This window comes from Balaenoptera acutorostrata, chromosome 18 (assembly GCF_949987535.1).
Source record: "Balaenoptera acutorostrata chromosome 18, mBalAcu1.1, whole genome shotgun sequence".
NCBI lineage: Eukaryota > Metazoa > Chordata > Mammalia > Artiodactyla > Balaenopteridae > Balaenoptera > Balaenoptera acutorostrata.
Window position 1 is genome coordinate 3,556,860 of NC_080081.1, and position 21,002 is coordinate 3,577,861.

General features: G+C 39.0%; 1 protein-coding gene across 1 annotated transcript in view; it reads right to left on the reverse strand.

Moving 5' to 3' along the window:
* The window catches only part of MYO16 (myosin XVI), a 545,489-nt gene that overhangs the window by 287,521 nt on the left and 236,966 nt on the right, over window positions 1-21,002 (reverse strand). Inside the window, exons 7-9 of the mRNA XM_057532523.1 lie at window positions 19,623-19,748; window positions 10,577-10,652; window positions 7,018-7,171 (exon numbers count right to left, since the gene is read on the reverse strand). Of these exons, the coding sequence (XP_057388506.1) occupies window positions 7,018-7,171; window positions 10,577-10,652; window positions 19,623-19,748 (356 nt within the window). The remainder of the gene's footprint in view (window positions 1-7,017; window positions 7,172-10,576; window positions 10,653-19,622; window positions 19,749-21,002) is intronic.

Here is a 21,002-nt window from a genome sequence, read left to right on the forward strand (position 1 = left end):
ACACACACACACTCACACTCAGTCTATAATATAAGAGAAGGAAATAGTGAGGGTGTGTGGCAGTGGATGGAACAAGCCACCTTAAAAGGTAGTGCGTGCTCATCAATGGAGCTGTTTCCAATGTAGAAAAGAAAGAGAAACGGAATGTCTACCCTTTCCCTCCACCTTCACCCAAAGAGAGTCTACTTCTCAACCAATATTGGAAGGCTGACTAATTGCCCAACAATGTTTGAGGGATAGTGTGAATGGTTTAAACTGAAACTAGATTAAACAATTCTCAATGTCTCATTATGTCCCTATATTCTGACATTTCTCTCTGTCCCCTACTAGATTATAGAATCCCTTCCTAAGCGTAAATTCTTAGGGAATTGACTGACAGCTTTAGCAGACTTTGTAGCTACATTCTTCAGATTTTTAGCAATGTAGTCCTAATATTTGATTAGGAAACAGGTTGGATATCTTGTAGACTTTACTACTAAAAGAAAGAATTTTGCATATATCAAATGAGGTTTTTGATGCAAAAGCCCTTTATACTCTAAAGGGCAATATGAATTAGCAGTGTTGAAATAACTGTCTATTTAATTACTTTCTTTAAAATATTAATCTGAAATGAAACCACACAAGAAATTTTATCCCAGTGTTCCCTGATTCTACATAAGTAGAGTATACATTGCCCATCAGGACACTTTTAAGCTGAAAGAGAGCTTTATTGATAGTTATGCTAGGTAATTAGGCATTCACTAGTACTGGACCAAACCAGGACATTTGGTCACTCTAGTTATAGGAAACTTCTGATAGTGTTGGATTAAAAAGTTGTTAAGGTCATAAAAAGCCACAGGGAACATTAAGACACACTGGAGAGTCAGAGTATTATCATTTCTACAAGTTTTCTGAGTGGGGCATGGGGCCCCGGGTAAGACACCCCAAGGGTATAACAGCTATGGTATCAGGCAGTGTTGCATTAGGCTGCATCAGCCTGAAACGAAGGCTAGTATCGTAAGGAAATGAAGGGTTATTTTTCTCATAAAACAAGAAAGCCAGAACTATACAGCTCAGGAATGCTGACCACCTCAAGGAGATCTTCCAGGACCTTGATTCCTTGCAGGTTCCTGTTCTGTATTCTTAGCAAGTCACTTTCATCCTTTGGTTTCAGAAACACTTGGCATCTCCAGGTAACACATTTACGTCCCAGGCAGGATGGTATTAGAAGGACACAAAACAACAAGGCTGACCAGACAAATCCGTCCCTTTACTCAGGAGAACAACAGCGTTCCTAGAAGCCCTACCCGGTAACACTCACTAGATTCAGTAAACAAAAGGCACTGCTTGGGGCTTATTAGTACATGTAAAAGAAAAATTGGATAATATATGAGTAGCTAGTATGGTAGACACACCAAGAAGTGTGTGAACCTACTTTCTAAGGAAGGTGGATCGAACTGTGCCAAGGGCTTTGTTTTGCTGAATTGGTCCATGTCACACAGGAATGTGTATGGGGGGGGGCAGTTCCTAATAACTACAGGGTCTATGCTCTGCCGAGAGGCCTTTGCAAGTTTGGTCCAGAACTAAGGACTGGACAACAGGAATCCGAGCAAAGCCCCTGGTGCCCCTCCTACACATTCTCCCAAGTGATGCTCAACGTTGCCACTAAAAAGTACTGAGAGAGCTTAAAATAATATCATTTTGAAAGGTTCCCTCCCAGCCGACGCCCATTTTATAGGATCAGGATAGAGCACCTGCCATCTCAGCTCGGCCCGGAGAAATTAAAAAGGGCTCCTTGGTGGCCGAGTGGCTAGAAGGTGTTCTATTTAACATCAGAGCAGAGCTCTGGGTTAAACTCAAAGTTATCAGCACTGGGTCCAGACGTTCCCCAAAGCTTCCTAACAACAGAGGCCAGGAACAAAAATTGGATCTCCCTGAGTCGTGGGACGGGATCCTGCCATGCTTAGCAGGACTGATGTACCTGTGTAGGAAAGGCCAGGACTCAGCATGCACTAAATCCTGGTGTCTTAGTTCCCAGTGTTATAGACAGGCAGTGGCCAGCGTATCACCTGCCTTTCTTCTGGGGCTCAGGTGCGGGGCCACTGCTGCCACGCCAACAGAAAACCTTTATATTTCCTTAATGTTATCTGTTTCTCATTCTCTGAATACTGACCACTTCAGATCAACACCTATTGATACAGGAGGAACTTTGAGAACGATCTACAATTAGGAATATTCTTTTTTTTTTTTTTTTTTTCCTGTGGGTTAACCTAAGACAGAACCGGTTGGGCAAAGATAATCCACCATGGCTCTGTCGGGCATCCCAAGGCCCGGTCACAGAGTGTGATGCTTTGAGCTGAGCGCCAAAGAGAGTGGTATAACTAAAACTGCTTTCTTTAAATGAAGCTTGCATAATGAGATTTCACTCCAAATCTCATCTCTGCTCAAAAGAAGAAAAGTCTCTAAATAAGACAGTTTTCTTTTTCAATGATAAGTTCCCAAGCTTTGAAATAGGCTGACATATGATTTCTTTCACGCACGAAGCTAGTGTAGAAGATGAATGCTTCCGATCACTGAAAACGCTTATTAAACGGTAGTAATAATAAAGTTCAATATAAACGCAAGGGCCCTGGTGGAAGTGCTTTGTATGTTTGTCTCTCAATGCTTACTCTCACGAATCCCTACGGGCGACGTGCTAATAAAATTCAGATTGTTCACCGCCAGCCACAGCTTTCCTGACATCCAAGGCAACAGCCCAAGAGCTTCCAAATGACTCTGGAGAATTAGGATTGGGAGTCTGGTTGGACTTTAATGCAGGTGATGCTATTTTACTACAAAATGTTCACTGAATCTGTGGCGTATTTGAAAATGCTCAGGTCACTCAGGGTTATGGTTATTTACAAGAATAACTGTCTCACAGGAGTAACCAGAGACGTGGTGTTCAACCAGCAGGGCAAGGGAATTAATGGCTGTAGCACAAGGTACCTAAGGATCTTAGAGTAAAATGGACTTTGCAGTACTGCTTCTCCAAGCGTTCTGGTCTAAATTACAAGGGGATATTTCCATAGGGTTTTGACATATGTTAAAGGCTACCTCCCTCTTACCATTCCAGATCTGCAGTGGTAAGATTGTGCACACCATGCATTCCTCCTGAGCTGTTCCTGCCTTAGGAAGGAGAATATGAACAAAGAATCCAAAGAAATGGGGTCAAATTGCAGTTACCGCTGACCAGCTACACCCTTAAGTCTGTCACATCTCTGCGCTTCTGTTTCTCCATAAATAAAATGTGGATAATTATGTCTATCCATCTTAAGTCATGGAATTTAAAGGTAGATGGAAATTACTATTGAAATTACTTTGATATGCAAATTGTATTTATTTTCAATTGAGCAACGAAGGCTCTAGAAGAAATCCTTGGGAAGCCACAAGTTGGCTTGTTTTTGAATGTATGCGGGTTGAGCCTATTTCATAAAATGTGACACCTTCAAGGTTTTCCACTAAACGCCTGTTCTAAGCCTATTGGGGGTCTCAGGTTTTACTGAGGTCAAGAAGGACACATTCATAACTCACATTGCGCTGCTCAATCATCCCTGCAGGGTATTTCTCCTCATCAATGGCCACTTGGCTGAAGCCACCCTGGGTCCACATCCCACCATCAGCCCCTTTTCTGTGTTACCCTCAGCCCTGCTCAGTTCTGGGTCCTCCCAGATTTTTCTTGGTCCCAAGCAGAATAGGAACTTTTCTCCACCCCAAGTGCATTACGGCTCAGAAGCCCTGGAGACCCAGCCCCCAAACAACCTAATCCAAGTATTCACCCAACCAAAGCAGGTCTTCTCCGAGACTGGATTTTCTTTCCAGCTGCTTAGAAAATACAGTTTTCTCCATAAGGTCATAATCAGTTTAAAAGCACCAAATGGGAGGCCTAATTCTACTGTCTCAGCTTATTGAGAGTCTGCCTGCCAATACACGCATTTATCAGTTTTAAAGACAGAGTTGTCCTTTGTAATGTCTGTGGATTTGTTTATAGAGGAGACCTCAAATATCCCCATTTTTCCTTCTTATACTAAAACAAGGTCTGTAAGTCGATTATAGAAATTAAGCTTTTCTGCATTAAAACATAAGTGTACCTAGTTGTTGTTTCATCACATCTCTTTGCTCCAGTTCCCATTTGTTAATAACTCTATAAAGATAAAATCATAAGTGATAAAAGAAATTTTACAAAGTTGCTTAGTTGTTAAACTAAACAAGTCTACCTGTCATTTTTTTAGAGTTAAAAAAAAAACCTTAACATTGTAATTGAGTTGTTCTTTAATATAATTTTCAATTCTATCCTGAAGAAAGATGACAGCAGACTTCAATGAAGAGGTCAAATTTCAATATAAACTTATTTCAAAGTTTGAAAGCTTTTCTCAGTGTCAACAAGAGAAAAATGTTATTAAAACAATTATACTTAACTGCATAGAGCAAATAAGCCACTGATTAATCGGTTTAAAACACGCTGTTCAATCAAAATATAAAAAACAGTAAAAAGTACTTTTTTGGGCAGTTTGGTTGCTTTGCTTTCTTTTATTTTTTTAAAGCAGAAGAAACCCAAAACTATAGACACAGAGATAAGTTAATATTTATCCAAAATAACTTATTATGAAAGAATTTGGTTTTAACTCAAAGTTTGACACTATTTACATTTTAATGTCTCTTTACATGGAAGCCCATGATACAATCTTAAAAGTAAAATGGGGGCTTCCCTGGTGGCGCAGTGGTTGAGAATCTGCCTGCCAATGCAGGGGACACGGGTTCGAGCCCTGGTCTGGGAAGATCCCATATGCCACGGAGCACCTAGGTCCATGAGCCACAACTACTGAGCCTGCGCGTCTGGAGCCTGTGCTCCGCAACAAGAGAGGCCGCGACAGTGAGAGGCCTGCGCACCGCGATGAAGAGTGGCCCCCGCTCGCCGCAACTAGAGAAAGCCCTTGCACAGAAACGAAGACCCAACACTGCCAAAAATAAATAAATTAATTAATTAATTTAAAAAAAAAAAAAGTAAAATGGAACATATTGGGTATGGATTTTAATATCAACATCTGGAAAGTAAAATTCTTCCATAGCAAGTATCTGTATTACTCCTCTCGTTCCAGTGATATCAGGAATATAAAAATGTAAAGGGCAAGGTCAACATATTCTAATCATTAGTTCCAGGCCACTTGGAATGTATCTTATCAGGTAACCATTCTTGACTCCAACTTTTGTTTCTACGTATGGCTTTCTCACTTTCTCTCCCACATAAATGTGATACTATTTTTTTCCCACCTGTGAAAGTAGGAGAAGGGTAAGGTGGTGTACGTGTGGATGATCTGGGCTCTGATTGCTGGGCTATAAATCTTGACCTGGCATTTCCCAGCTCTGAAATCTTGGGAAAGTAAAAAAATCTTAACGGGGCTTTGAAAATGGACTAAGATAATCCATGAAATTCTTAGCATAGCGTCTGACACACCAATGAAGCTCCTTTTCCACACAGTTAAAAAATCAAACCCAGTAATGAATATATTTTAGTATTAAGTAGAGGTCAGTGCGTTTATGCCTGACTTGAGCCTCTGAATTACCTAGAGAGGTTTTAAATTGAATGTGTTTCTGATGCCAGTGATGGGACAGGCTCTGAAATAAGCCTTTTCCCCTCGGCTCACGGCCTTGTGATGCACCTATTGGAAGCATCTCTTCCGTCTCCTAGCAAGGGAAGTTGAGTCATGCTGCCTCTGGACCTGCCGCTACACCTGGGGAGTGGGACGAATCCTCTGATGGATGAATTGGGGACGAGTCTTCTCGGCCCCTCCCTTCTCGGAGCGAGCCTCCCTGCAGAGACCACAACTTGTCCTCCTCCTGTCTGTCCTGAGCCTTGTCTGGGGGGGCCCTCACTTGGGAGATCTCATCTGACTCATAGGTGCCTTGGACTTACTTGGCCAAGCTGCCTAATAATGGGATAACGTCATAAACCCTCCCAGCCACCACATGCAGGTACGTCCTCTGATGCAGCCTCCATCCCTGAGCAGGTGTGATTTGATCTCCATCTTTACTGTTTGATTACCTCTCAGATGGTCCAGAACCCAGACGGTGCTTTTTATTCAAGGAACCCTCAAATGCTCCAATGTTAGACATAATCTCCATCACCAGGCAAGACACAGGGTCAGAGATAGGAAGTACCTTCCTCAAGGTCCCATTGCTTAGATATAGCAGATTTTGGTTTTGACCTCAAATGTTTTTTTCTTTATGTATTTATTTATCTCATTGAGATATAATCTACATAACACAAAATTCACACTTGCAAGGTGTACAAGTCAGTGCTTTTTAGCACATTCACAGATGTGTGTAACCATCACATCTACTTCCAGAATATTTCCTTCATCCCCCCAAAGAAATCCCATATCCATTCAGAGTCACTTCCCATTTTCCCCTTACCTCATTCATCCAACCACTAATATACTTTCTGTTTCTATGGATTTGCTAATTCCAGACATTTCATATAAATTCAGTCATACACTATGTGGCCTTTTGTGTCTGACTTCCTTCACTTAGCATAATGTTTTCAAGGTTCATCTTCTTTATAGCATGTGTCAGTATTTAGGCCATATTTTAGACAACAAGAAATCATTAGTTTTATACTTAAGAGAGAAAAAATGAATATTTGTATTTCCTACTTGAGGAAATTTAGTCATGATGATAGTTATTGGAAACCTTATATATCCGTTTAGTTTAAAACATGGAACGTGTTTAAAATAGTATCTTTGGTCTCATGATGACAAATTGAAGGAAGAACTGAAATGGTAATATTAAAAAATCAGAGGGTTTTCATGCCTAACTCATTATTGTCCACAAGTATCTTTTGGTAAACGTTGATATGCAGCTTCAATCTTCTAACTTTTGGTTGACAGACAGACTTAATACTGATTGAAGAATGACTGGTGACTAGAGAGGGTGACAAAGGAGAATAACTAACTCCTCAAGGACCAAGGTCTACGACTTTATCACTAGGGAGAAGGCACTTACAGCTTGCTGGGAAGGGCTGGAAGGTCAGGGATGATCTCTTCATAGGGTTCCTCTTGGGCCAAGGTCTGAACACAGGAAGGCTCTTGCATTCTTCCTTCCCAGGCAGACTCGGCTTTCAGCAGCATTTCCTCAATAAACTCAGATGCGGCAACATCTACGAGTAACAATACCAGGCGATCAGAACCAGTGAGTGGGAACATCCCACAAAACTATTTACTGTCAATAATTCTGGTATGTAACATGCTAAAATTTATCAACACGTGAAGCAAAACAAAAATCATTAAAAGTTTATGGTGGGAATAAAATGGCAGTGCCACCATTTTTAAAGACTATGTTACATCAGTGGCATATTTAATTACGTGACATAATATAAAATGACATAATATAAAAATAACATTCACTGAGTGGTCACAGGTAAAATGTGAAATCACTGAGAAGCGAAGCTTGAGAGAACTTAATGTCGTTTTATTCTCCGTGAAAGTCTTCCTTCATCCTGGTGAATGTGGAAAGGAGGAAATGTGAAGAGGAAAGTAGCTATACCTTCCTAATGACTGCGCTCTTATAAAACATGTAGTAGGCATTCTATAAGCATTCTACTAACTGGGTAGCTATACAAATAACTACTCGGTTGTGTTTTTAAAACAGTGGGTCTGGCCTCTCTCTGTGATCTGGTGGGATTTCTTTTTCAATCTGAAATAAAAATAATTATATTTCCTTACAAATTACATGTTAACGGTGACATCCGAACATATTTGAGCAGCAATACAGCTGTGCATTAATCGAATTTACGCTTACTAACAATTGAAACTGAAAATCAATACATCCTGAAGAAAAATCACATTAATAACAACTAAGAACCTAATGCCTGTGGCTACTCCTTTCCAACCCCCACGACTAAACCGCGCGACCTCTCGTGTCCATGAACTTGAGTTACGCGGCTTTATGGGCTGGGTGAGGTAACTCAGCTACCACAAGAAGATATTTACGCCAGGATTTTATCATCATTTGCTTTAGATTAAATCATATCTGCGTAATGAGTAGGAGACAGCTCAGCCTCCTCTTCTTGGAAGGTTATGTCCATACCAAGTAATAGCTATACCTCAAACTGCTTTGATCCCTCAGATAGTTTTTTGTGTGTCCATTTCAAATTCAAGAAACGCAAAATAACAAGAACATAATACAGTATTACTCAGCCATAAAAAGGGTCATTTGTAGAGACGTGGATGGACCTAGAGACTGTCATAGTGAAATAAGTCAGAAAGAGAAAAACAATTATCGTCTATTAACTCATATACGCGGAATATGAAAAAAATTGGTATAGAGGATCTCATTTACAAAGCAGAAATAGAGACACAAACGTAGAGAACAAGCGTATGGATACCAAGGGGGAAGTGGTGGTGGGATGAATTGGGAGATTGGGATTGACATACATACACTATTGATACTCTGTATAAAATAGATAACTAATGAGAACCTACTGTATAGCACAGGGAACTCTACTCAGTGCTCTGTGGTGACCTAAATGGGATGGAAAGCCAAAAAAGAGGGGATATATGTATACGTATAGCTGATTCACTTTGCTGTACAGCAGAAACTAACACAACATAGTAAAGCGACTATATTCCAATAAAAATTATTTTTAAATATATAGCACTGATGATGATTTTCATGTGCTCGGCCACAATATGGGTGTCTAGTTTACTGTTTCCTGCACTATCATTTTATGTGGTTCCTTCTTGCTGTTGGTATATCCTGCATCTACCTGAAACTAATCAACAAATGTTTACTGAGAGCAAATGTTTACTGGTCCCATCACTGTGTCTCTCATGACCAACATGGCATGGAGAACTGATTATACCGATGCTAGGCTTTGCATGACCAACGTGGGCAAAATTGTCTACGAGAGTCATCAGACACCAGGCCTGTGGCGGCCAGGGCGGAATCCAGACCAGCAGCTTAGTCACTCCCAGGGCTCTGGGACTGTCATTGTCAATTGCCTTGAGTGTCTGTTTTGGTGAAATTGACACTAGACTTGAAAGGTCAAAGTGTGATAGACAGGGTCCATGCAGTCCAGGGTCAATCATATATTCCATTCTCTGGGAAAAAAGCCAGAAATACGATCTGGAAAAATGTGATCTCCTGTTAGATCTAGAGTTAACAGAGGACGGGGTTTATATGTACAGTAAAAATATTTTTGAAAAAAGATAGGAGAAAGCTACAAATTTCTATGTACTCTTCCAATATTTACCATTAGGCAAATTTTTGTAGATAATAGTAAGACCACTACCCTATTATTAATATTAGCGTGGTTCTAAAGTTTGAGACTATTAAGCCATCTTATGGTTTGTTAAATCTTCAATTTATGTTTGGCAAATAAGATCAATAAACATTAAGCAATGATACTTAATTCCAATAAAATAAGAAATAGAGCAAATCTCCCATTCTGTCTTAAACGGGAGGTTTATCGGGTAATTATACTTCTAGAAGTGCATGAAATAAGAAATCTCAGGTGTGAAGTGCTTTCAGGTTAGTAGAGGTACAAAAACAAGAAGAATAAGTATATTTATGTTATTCAGATCAATTAATACCTTCAACATTTTTACATTATTTTGTTACTTATGCAAGACTTTTCTCTTTATTTAGAATTCTTATTTTTAATATACCAAAAGTAGGGCTTCCCTGGTGGCGCAGTGGTTGAGAGTCTGCCTGCCAATGCAGGGGACACGGGTTCGAGCCCTGGTCTGGGAAGATCCCACATGCCACGGAGCAGCTGGGCCCGTGAGCCACAACTACTGAGCCTGCGCGTCTGGAGCCTGTGCTCCGCAACAAGAGAGGCCGCGGTAGTGAGAGGCCCGCGCACCGCGATGAAGAGTGGCCCCCGCTTGCCACAACTAGAGAAAGCCCTCGCACAGAAATGAAGACCTAACACAGCCATAAATAAATAAATAAATTTTTTTAAAAAATTTTAAAAAAAATACCAAAAGTAACTTACAGGTAGTAACATTGTTGTCAAGTTTTAAAAACTAGAAAATTAATGTAGTATCCACTTTTTAAAAGAGTGGTAAAAAGGACTATAGAAAATTTCAAAAAGATATTTATTAAAAAATAAGTAACATTAAGATTTTCAAAGTTTTAAAGTAGGTTGAGAATGTTAGTCTCTATTGCATGCAGTATAAATATCTGCACAGAAAAAAATACTCTTACCATTTAAAAATACCCTAATGAACAAGCATGTATTTGGTATGGTGAGAAACTAGTTAAATAACAGAAAAAATATATTTTAAAGTAAGTGACACTGCAGGAATCACTGCCCGGGAAATTGAAAGCCCAAAGAGCACACTGCAATGAAGTCCCTATGAACTTAACTGCTCTCTGACAGATGCTGGTAACGTAGCGGTGCCCAGGAGTTTGTGAATCATGCTTGAACTGGGTTGGGTTTCACACAGCATCTCAGGAGAGGCTGACTCATTTTGTAGCCGTGTCCGTGATGGGTCAGCAACTTCAATATGATGGGAAGAAGACAGCAACTGCTCAGCGATCCAGCATGCTCATAACCTACCTGAAGCCTTCTCCTCGTTGCAGTTCAACAGGTGTGGATTTGCCTGATGCATCAAAAGAAGTTTCACCAGGTTTGCCTGAAACATTAAAGGTAATTGAAATAGGAAAGATTATGCTGGATACTTAAGATTCATCAGTAAACAATCCACAGTTGCTATCCCCCAGGGGCACTGGTGGAATGAGAATGCATTAGCATAACTTACTATGCTAAATGTTTCTTACTCTCTCCATTTCCTGTTTTTGTTTTTGTTTTTTTTTAAAAAATGACATTCAAACTGTTTCATCAATTAATGCATTCAAATAAAAAATTACTCATCAAATGTGGGTTAAATCGTTGAGATTTGAAAAGGTTCACTTAACGCCTTTCACGTTTACTTTAGGTCACCTAATGGGAGGAATCACATGTTACAGTGTGTTTTGTTTTAATTCAACAATTCATGAAAGTCACACCTCTTGTTACTGTCCGTCCATTACAGCATCATGGACAATATGAACCTAAGGTCCAATGGACAATTAGAAGAACTTCATCTCAAGTTATAAGAATAAAGCCCCTCCCACCGAGAGACCCCTACAACCAGCCACACCCACACCTCTCCGGTCTCCAATCAAAGAATAAAGCTTCCCCACAGAGGACCAGATTCCATATCCTGTAATAAACCACAACGGAAAAGAATATGAAAAAGAATACATAGATGTACAACTGAATCACTTTGCTGTACAGCAGAAATGAACACAACAATGTAAATCAGCTGTACCTCAATAAAATTTTTAAAAAAGAATAAAGCTTCCCTTTGCTTCTGAACCCAACTCGGTCCTGTTCTAATGGTGTCAGCAAGCCGGGCAGGAGGACCCTTGTTGGGGCCCAACTTGAAAGGGTCGGTAACAAGATCTTAATAATAGCCACTCTCTCAACACATGAATATGGCTTTACCACCTCATCCATTTAGGTCTTCTTTACTTTTTCATTATATTGTTTATATTTATATAATATTGTTGTATAGTTTCCAGTGTAGAAATCTTACATACCTTATGTAAAAAATATCCCTATATATTTTATGTTTTCAATGTTATTTTTCGTTTTAATTTTGGAGATTCCTTTGGAATTTTTATTCTTTCTCTTTTCCTAAGTTTGTCTTTCCATTTCTTGGTTTATTATATTGATTAGAAGGGCTTTTCTGATCTGTGGCTTTGTTATTTCTGTGACATTTGCCAGTCATTCTCCATCCATGCAAGCACTCTGCTCAGACATTCCAAAGTATCTCCCCGCCCATCAATTATTGCTCTTGTTAGTGTTTTCACTATAAAATTAGATTTTAAATAGTCTGCGCCATTGCTAGTTTTCCCACAAGTCCACTGCAAATCAGTGTTTGGTTTTACACAACATAAAATATATCAATAACACTTAAATCATGTTACAGCAGACTGCTTATATTTAGGGTTTATTTTTATTTCCAAATATATACAGTCTACTAAAGACATAGATGTTCTCTTGAAATCTGAAAGACAAAATATATAGAGCAGGGTCCCAGGACATCAAAATGGGTATAGAAAAGAGTTTTGTTTGGTATCAAAAATTTGAGAGATTTGCCTGCTTTTCAACCATAGGAAAGGAAGGGAAGAAGGGAGGAAAGGATGGAGGGAGGGAAGAAGGAAAAGAAAAAAGCAGGAGGGAGGGAGGGAAAAAAGCAAGGAAAGGAAGGATGAAGGGAAGAAGAAAAGCAAAAAGAAAAGAAAAAAGAAAAAATGCAAAGCCAAGAATTATGTAAGATTGCCCTTGTTTTTCACAATTTTGAAAAAAACAGCAGTACCCAAAAGCTTTCATTTTCTGACAAAAATGTCCGATTGTAGGAGAATCTAACAGTTACTTTGCATTTCTAAATTCAATTCACTCCTTACAGAACTCCAAAGAGAAACTTGGGCAAATCTCTCTACCAATCACCTCTCTCCGCAGCTTCCCCTGTAACTGCAGGAAGCATTTAAGTGGTCAAAGCAAATGGTTTCCTACAAGAAAATCTATGACCACAAAAGTACTTCCATTTTATTTCAGGCCTGTAAAAACAAACATTCATGTGTGGAATGAAGAAGATTCTCTCACTTGGGGAATTCCATTTTTCTTCAAGTCAGTATTTCCCACGTGCTTCCAGATAGAGATCAGTGAGGCATGTCCCAGAACTAAATTAAGCAGGGCAGTACTGATTTCAATTTCAGAGTAGTCTGCAACATTTGTTTTAACCTCAGGTAAGATCTTTAGGTAAATTACTTCAATGTGAGTAGGTAAAGTGTGAACCCAACAAAGATTCATCTCCACTATTACAAGAACTTTAGAATCACCAAAACTATCAGAGGGTAAGGTGACTGACATTCTGTCTGTGTGTGTGTGTGTGTGTCTGTGTGTGTGTGTGTGTGTGTGTCATTTGGTGTCTCTGTGTGTGTCAAAGGAGGCCCTGCGTGGCTGATAGAAAATATATTTAAGCTGAAATTTAAACTCACACAAGTTACTGGCTATTGACTTTGCTCATTCTTTGGACAATTGTATTTCAGTTTGGATAAATTCAGCAAAATTAATTCCTTGATGGTCATTTAAATTACTTCTTTAAAAAGTAAAAAAAAGAAAAATTGAGCATTCAGAGATAGTCGAATTCCTACTTCAGAAGCTAAAAGAGATTGTTTCACTTAATAAAGAGAAATTATGTTAAAGGTCTTTGGGAATTCACAATTTGCATATCCTACACTCATTGGTTCATACTCTACATCATAATAGGTAAATGCCTCTAACTCAGAGCCATCTGAAAACTTTCAGATCTAAAATATAAAAAGATTCCTCTGATAAACTCTTTAGACTATTAAAGATGGTGCTGCCCATCCTATTTTGCCCTTCATTGAACTCCCCCTCCACCGTGCGTGATCTCTTTGAGTCATCTATCACAAATCTCTATGTCCAGCCCTCCCCAACGCCCTGCTCATGCCCAGGTACTCCTGGATATCTCCTTGAGGATTTCTCCTGTTGGCCCACCAGTCTCGAGGTGTGTGCTCACCCACCGTCTCTTCACACATGTGTTCAATGATGCACTGAGACACACAAGCATCTGCTAAACCAGAACATTCGCTGACTCTCTCATGAATAAGTAGTAACTGAGTGCTCTGTGCCAGCCCCGTGCAGATAAAGGAATAGACATTGTACCTGCACTCAGTTCTCACAAACTAGAGGGTCAATACGAACAAATATAAGAGATAATTCCAGCATGTGATAAGTGATGTGGTTTGGGGGATACAGGTGCTACACAGGGTGCATGACGGGGGCGTCACACTGGGATCCAGGAAGGTAGAAAAGACAGCCAGTGAACTGACATCTCAGGGTAGTCCTGCAGGGCAGGGAAGATTTAACCACTCAACAATTTCAAGAAAAGCAAAGAACATGAAAAGGATGTACATGGTAGCATATTCCAGAAATCGAAAGAAGTTCAGTATAGCCATATCCTCCAACCTAGTGGGGGGAGTAGGAGAAAAACAGCGGTAGAATTCAGCAGAATTCCTGGCCCACGGGGACTCATGTGTGATCGAGTAGGTATTTTATATCAGCAGCAATGGAAAGGATGGTGGATCGAATAGTTCTATTACATTTGCATTTAGAAAGCTGGCTGCAGCCACATTGTTGAGAATGGAGTGGGGGAGGGGGAGAGACTCCATTAGGAGGCTGATGGGCTGACCCAGAGGCAGAGATGCTGAGACACTGGGTGAAGGCAGAGGCAGTGAGGATGTACAGGTTAATCGGCTGTGGTTATAACTCACACAGCTCAAAGCTATTCACTAGGGAGGAGTTTGTGGGCTCAGTGGCTTCTTAGTTACGGGAGAGGCAGGAAAACGATAATGCCCAGGTTTGTGATGAGTAAATGGTGACACACAGAAGGGACAACAGACTGGGGAAAAGAAGGTGATAATTCCCTTTGTACACAAGTTGGGTTTGAGGGCAGACTGATAGAGATTACCCACCAGGCAGTGGTCCTCATGGGCTGGGAACCTGAGAGAAAAACAAGAAAGGGCTTTGGGGGCCATGATCATGTACAGCATTTGAAGTTGCAGGTGTGAGATTCCCTAAAGACATGTAAACATTGAGAAGAGAGGGAACCTAGGATCCAGCACTGAGTTTATCAATATTTGATGCTCAGCGGAGTACCAGAGAGTGTTTTTTGTTTTTTTTGAATGGAAAAAGACATATCTAAACAATAAAAACTCTGAATATATCTCAGTTCTTAGGTACTTGGGTAAAATGTACTTAAGAATACAAATGACTCCTTTGAACATCAAGATATGCAGGTTGTGTGATTCAAGATACTTTCGAAGGGAAGGAGATTTAGATTTTAGCATTTGTACAATTATTTTCTTATCTTTTGTTGTAGCATCGCCAATCCTATTATAAACACTAAAAATATGTACAAGGCTAGAATCGAATTTTATTTTATGTACTACTCATAAAAAATTGTAAAATCAAAGGACTTACTGCTCACATAACTTATTCAGTTCCTAGTTTTAAACGAGAACAGGCATCTCTTTTTTTCTCACTGGAGAAGTTAATATATTTATAAAGGCAAGTTTTAAAATATGCATGCATGTCAGTTATAAATCCCAGTATACATGTCAATTATAAATACCGTTATAAATTATGGACTGCCTTCTCCAAAAGGCATTTATACTTGTAAGATATTTATAAGAAACTGAAGTTGCGATGAAGGTCTGTAAAAATGCCATTAGTCTCACTAAAATGTTAGCATTTCTAAAGTTTTTTTCCCTGAACTCAGGTATAGTTATTTACAGTAAATTTCTTTAGAGAATTATAAATCTCCCATGCCTATAAATTGATATCCAAATAATACCTCTTTCTAAAATATCATTTCCAAAATGAATATGAAATGGTATTTTTATGGGTGAACAATTTTTTAAAACAATTCAAGACATCATATGGTATTTTCTTGACAAAATAATCAAGATACAGTTTACTCAAAATCCTCTATTAACAGAAATCTCTCATTGTTTTTTGAGTCTAAATCAAGGAAGAGTATTCTGGTTTTGGTGTCATGTATTCTAACGGAAAAGCCCCACTCTACCTTTCAGTGTTAAAGCTTTGCTTCTAGTTCTTGGCTGATGGATTTGTCCATTCAAGCCCTTCAGCTGCTCTGCTGGACACCGAGAAAGCATGCTGGGCAACACAGGTAAAGTCTCTGCTGTGTTGGAGCTTACGTTCTGGTGGAGACCCCATTTGAGTAGGTTTAATGGAGCAAAATGGAAAAGACATATGATCTTCAGACACTCTCCTTGGCACTAAAATGCTGAAGGATTTAGAAAATACTCAATTAATGGCAAGTCATTTTCTAGAGAAGCAGAGGGTAAAGGTGAGATTGTTTTTTAAATCTGCCTTATCTGTACACTATCAATGGCCATTTCTGGAAAACTGTGTGTTGGACATCTCTCTGTGAATCTAGCAGCTGGATCAATTGACCTGGACACATGGGCACAGATGGTCTGATGCATTTGCCTTCATCATTCTCACCAATCTTCCAAGCTATGTAAAAATCCTCTTTTAACAGAAGTTGATGGTTCTCAGTGATTGAAGACCCTGGGGCCAGGCTCTAGGGAGGAAGAATCAGCAAGGCTGGTTAGGCTCCTACAGCCAGCGAGGGGTGGCTGGTGCTAGAGCCAGTGCCGGGCCATGGAAATCCTCAGAGCAAAGCTGGTTGAATCCCCGAGATGCGCAGAATGACCTATGGTGTGTGTGTGTATGTGGGAGGAGTATCTGGGAAATAGAAGACAAAAAAATAGGAACCCCCCCAAAAATATGCTTTTTAAAAGTTGGGGTCAGATATTGTGCAGCTGGTTTTGAAGAAAATGCAGCAATTGGAAAGTGTTTCTTCATTAATTTACCATTAATCATTAATAAATGGTAAGCGTTGGGAATGTAGCTGGTACACCAGGAATACGGTAATAAAAACATTCACCTTAATTACTCCGCATCTTGCAAAGTAAGTGCAGCTTTTGAATCATATTTCCCATGTAAGTTCATGACTATGTTTCTCTAGGCTGAAAACATAGTTTCAGAAAACCCAAAGTTTGGGAAATTTTTGGAATGTGACAGGTAATGGGGTGGAATACCGATATTCTCTCATCCTCTACCTTATCCATCAGTGATTCTTCTATCTTATGACTTTTGTGAGACAAAAGTTCCAGGAAGCTTTATGAAGGAAGCAGCAATTGTACTGGGCTTATGTGCCTTACATCAAGTTTTACAGGTCTCTCATAAATAAGTATTTTTTGTAAACAGAAGCAGTTGTTTTAAAACACACCAGCTTAGATTGATTTCTTACTGGTCCTCTCTGCTAATTATAATAAACCCTGGAAATAACAAGCAACCCAAGAAGAACTCTGAAAAGTCCAAGGAGAAAGGTGAGTCAGGACCCACAGAAGGGAGAAATCATGGATGGGCTGGGTAGCCTATGTCCTCACACCCAATAGAAGAAGGCAACCCTGAACCCAGTGTTTCCCAGTCCAACCCAGCGACAGAAGGGGGCCCAGGTAGAGGCACCCCTCCCCCTTTTAAACCATGTCTCCCTGACAATATCAGGTGAATACAGCACCATGACCCTGCTAACATTGTCAGAGCAGACACTCTTTTTCCACTGAGACTGAGATGCCCCTCCCCAAAGAGAGACAAGGGTGGCTGGGGAGGGGATGGCACCTGCAAGTGGGGGAGGCATACTCCAGAGGCCTCCAGCCCTGAAAGTCTTTTGTCCCCGTGGAGATTCTCCTACCCCACCCAGAGACGTGGGGCAGCCTGGCCCGAGGAAACGCCTTCTACCCCTTTTGGGACACCAGAAGAAACCAGTAGGAACTCCAGGGGCACCAGATAAACCATTCATACCAAAATAATACCTGGAAGGGTCTGAAAATTAAACTGTCATTGGATCCACCTCCCACTCAGGTAGACTGGAACCTGAACGCTAAACCTAAGCAGGGTGACTGCCTGCTAAAATAGAAGATATATATAGCACCAAGATTCTCCTAGCAAAATAGCCAAAATGTCCAAGAAGCAATTAAAAATCACTTATCATGGTCATACCAAAATCAGAAAATCATAATTTGACTAGGACAATTAACTTACACCAAAAGCAGGATGAATCATGCTGGAATTATTTGATGATGATTTTAAAGCAGCCATCATAAGAATGCTTTAACAAGCAATTACAAATTCTCTTGAAACAAAGGATAAAATAGAACACCTCATCAAAGACACAGAAGTTATAAGACAGAACCAAATGGAAATCACAGAACTGAAAAATACAACAGCAAATAAAATGCATCAACTCATACCAAATATTTCATTTGACCTGCAGTTAAATAAAACAAAAACCATATACTGGGTCCTGAAAAAAAACATTTAAATGTCTGGTAACAGAAAGTGACATATTTAGTCCAAGGTATGTTTTTTAAAAATTTTTGTTAAATCTAGTCCTATTTCCCCTGAGTTGATTCTCTTATGAAAGTGGTTAAAGGGAAACAATTAGCTCCTCTTTGCAATGATACCTGGTCCAAAATCTAAAAGCCCAATCAGTCAAAGTGAAAAACTGGGTAAAATGATTCATTCAAGTTTGGTAGTGTTCTGCTATATTTTACCACTTTCAGATTTAGCTCCTTCCAGAAGCAATCTCTGACTACAATGGGCACATTTTGATAATTTACTGATTACCACCTCGTCAGCACAGGCCAATAAGTTGTATTCAAGGAAAGGGTACTTGCTTATATGTTCACTTCTTTATTTTTTACGAATGACAAAACTTCTCACCCAGTGTATCCCGGGCTGCTGCTGTGCTAGCATGGATTACTAATGTCCTGATGGTGTACTTTTGATGCCCCAATACTCCTGTGATCCTAGTGAGACCTGAGAAACCTGGACTCCTGAGGCCAATGATTTCAGCTACATCCAGCCTTATCTCATTAACCCAACCATTCACTTATGCACACACTCACTTGCTAGAAGCACAGATTTGGAGTTGTTAGTAGCCTGATAAACATATTTACTGAATGAATGAATATTTTTTCTACAGGAAATGTCATCAAAGCAAACAATGTTCTTATTAGTTTGGAAGACCTTCCCAAGCAATATGTTTTTCCTAAGATGCTTGAGATGCAAATGCTTTCAATTTATTCAACAACTGCATGACTCAAATTGTATGATAGATATTTTGCACACTGGTTAGTATCTAAGGGATTTAACTTACTATAAATTCTGTGAGTGAGATTGTTACCACAAGCTAATATCTGGACATCAACAAGCTTAGCTTAAATCTCCATGTACATGTAACCTGAGTTATATTTTCTACTATTACCACTAAGACTTCCTCTAACATAACATATTATGTATTTTTGTAAATCAACTGTAATATTAATAAATTATTATGAATACTGCTGGATCACATTCACCCATATAAATTATTTAGAAGTTAAAGTTTGCTTCTTCTTCATGGTATATTAGTATCTAGTGAGAAATTAGTTTGTGCAATAGTAACTCAAGATATATTAGCTACAGCCAAGCATCAATTCAGAGAAAGAACTCTGCTACCCATCCTTCATTCATTGAAATGAAATATAATTTATAGAGAAAAATAAAATATAAAATGTAATTTTGCTTTACATCTACTAACTGTAGAAAACAAACACAATTACCCTAGACTCATGAAACTGTATGCTGATAAGAACTATATAATATTAAGAAAATAGTATTAAGTCCATTCTATAAAGAATGTTTATAAGTTTTGATTATTTCTCCAATGATTCTGACTGCAACATGCAGAGTTCTTAGGAATGTAGGTTATGAATGTGTCCTTCTAAAAGTAAATGTTTTCTTTCAACCACAAACATATTTGTTTAGTAAGACGATTCCATTAAAAGTCAAGTTACATAATGTTAGTACATAATCTGAAAACAAAACAAAACAAAATATGAAATGATGCATTGATCATAAAATAATTCTTTAAAAATAACCCAGAACATTATTTTACCTGGCCATACTTTGCTGCCAAGTGGAGTGGGGTCCAGTACTGATTATCTGCTACATTGAGGTCCCCGCCATGTTCCAGAAGAAGACATACCACTTCCTTGTAGCCACTTGCACATGCCATATGCAACTGCAACGAAGAGATATTTTGTCATTTAACTTAAAAAAGCAGGGACAGCAATGTAGTTTATTCAGTGGTTGAAAGACACCCATTTAATAAAGTATCGGATCTAAAACACAGAGACCTTTTAAAAAGAACACGTATGTAATTTTATTTGGTACAAGTGGATGTCATCATTCTTTGAAAAAAGGGTTATGGGTTAATTATTTATTATTTTCCTTCTGACCCTGACAATGTGCACTTTTCCATGTAATTCCTATTTCCCTCTCCAGTGCCCCTTTCTACTATAATCTGAATACTTGTAAATACAAAATGTATCTCAGTGATATACCACTTCTTGCCCCAAAGTCACACATGTACTGACTAGCTCTAAAATTCCAGCCCTGTATTTGGTGTTACAGGAGGGGGACTCAGAGATATAAATGACCACAGGAAATGTGATCATTGCCATGGTTACATACATGTAAAAGGGGCAGGAGAACTAGAAAGGATGAGTTAATGCCAACAAGCTCTAAAATGATTACGTAGCCATCATTTTAATATTCTCCCAGTTGAGCTTCTCAATGCAAACTGAAGCTGAGAAATGAAGCCTCAGGAACTACCATGATGAGATCAGGGTTTGGAGGAATTTTTCAAATTTTCCTGTGGGGGAATTCCTGTTTCTTGGCAACAGGCTTTACTTCTAAGTAAATTATCATCACCCTCAATTTAAACTAGGTTATTAAGTAACTACATGGTGGAATTTGTAATCATAATAATTAAGAAGAGGAACCTATAAGGAAAGGAAAAAGAAGAACTAATTTAAAAGAAGTAAAAACAACAACTTCTAGGTTTTGTAGCATGGAATTTTGTAGCTCCATCCCTCGCCATTTTTATTACAAAGACAAGATTACAGTAAAGTCAAAAGGGCTTATTCAATATAAATTTTGATAAAATTCAGAAAAAAGTTTGCTTTTCTATCTTTGGACTTAATTATGCTCTTCAATCTACAGTGACATTTATATGTTTATGTTTTGTATGTACTTTCAGCTACATTAGAACAACAAATAGATTCAATCTAACTTAAGGTATAAACATTAAGAGATTGCCACACGTGGTTACACACAGAATTCATCTCGTTAACATTCCAGCAAACCCTCCCTAGAATGATATATCCACAGATATTTTAGAGAAATATGATTTTATATGCATATTTTCCTAAAGAACTCATCTTTCTCCTGCTTCTAAATTTATTTCATATTATTTGAATAATCAGTCAGTGAC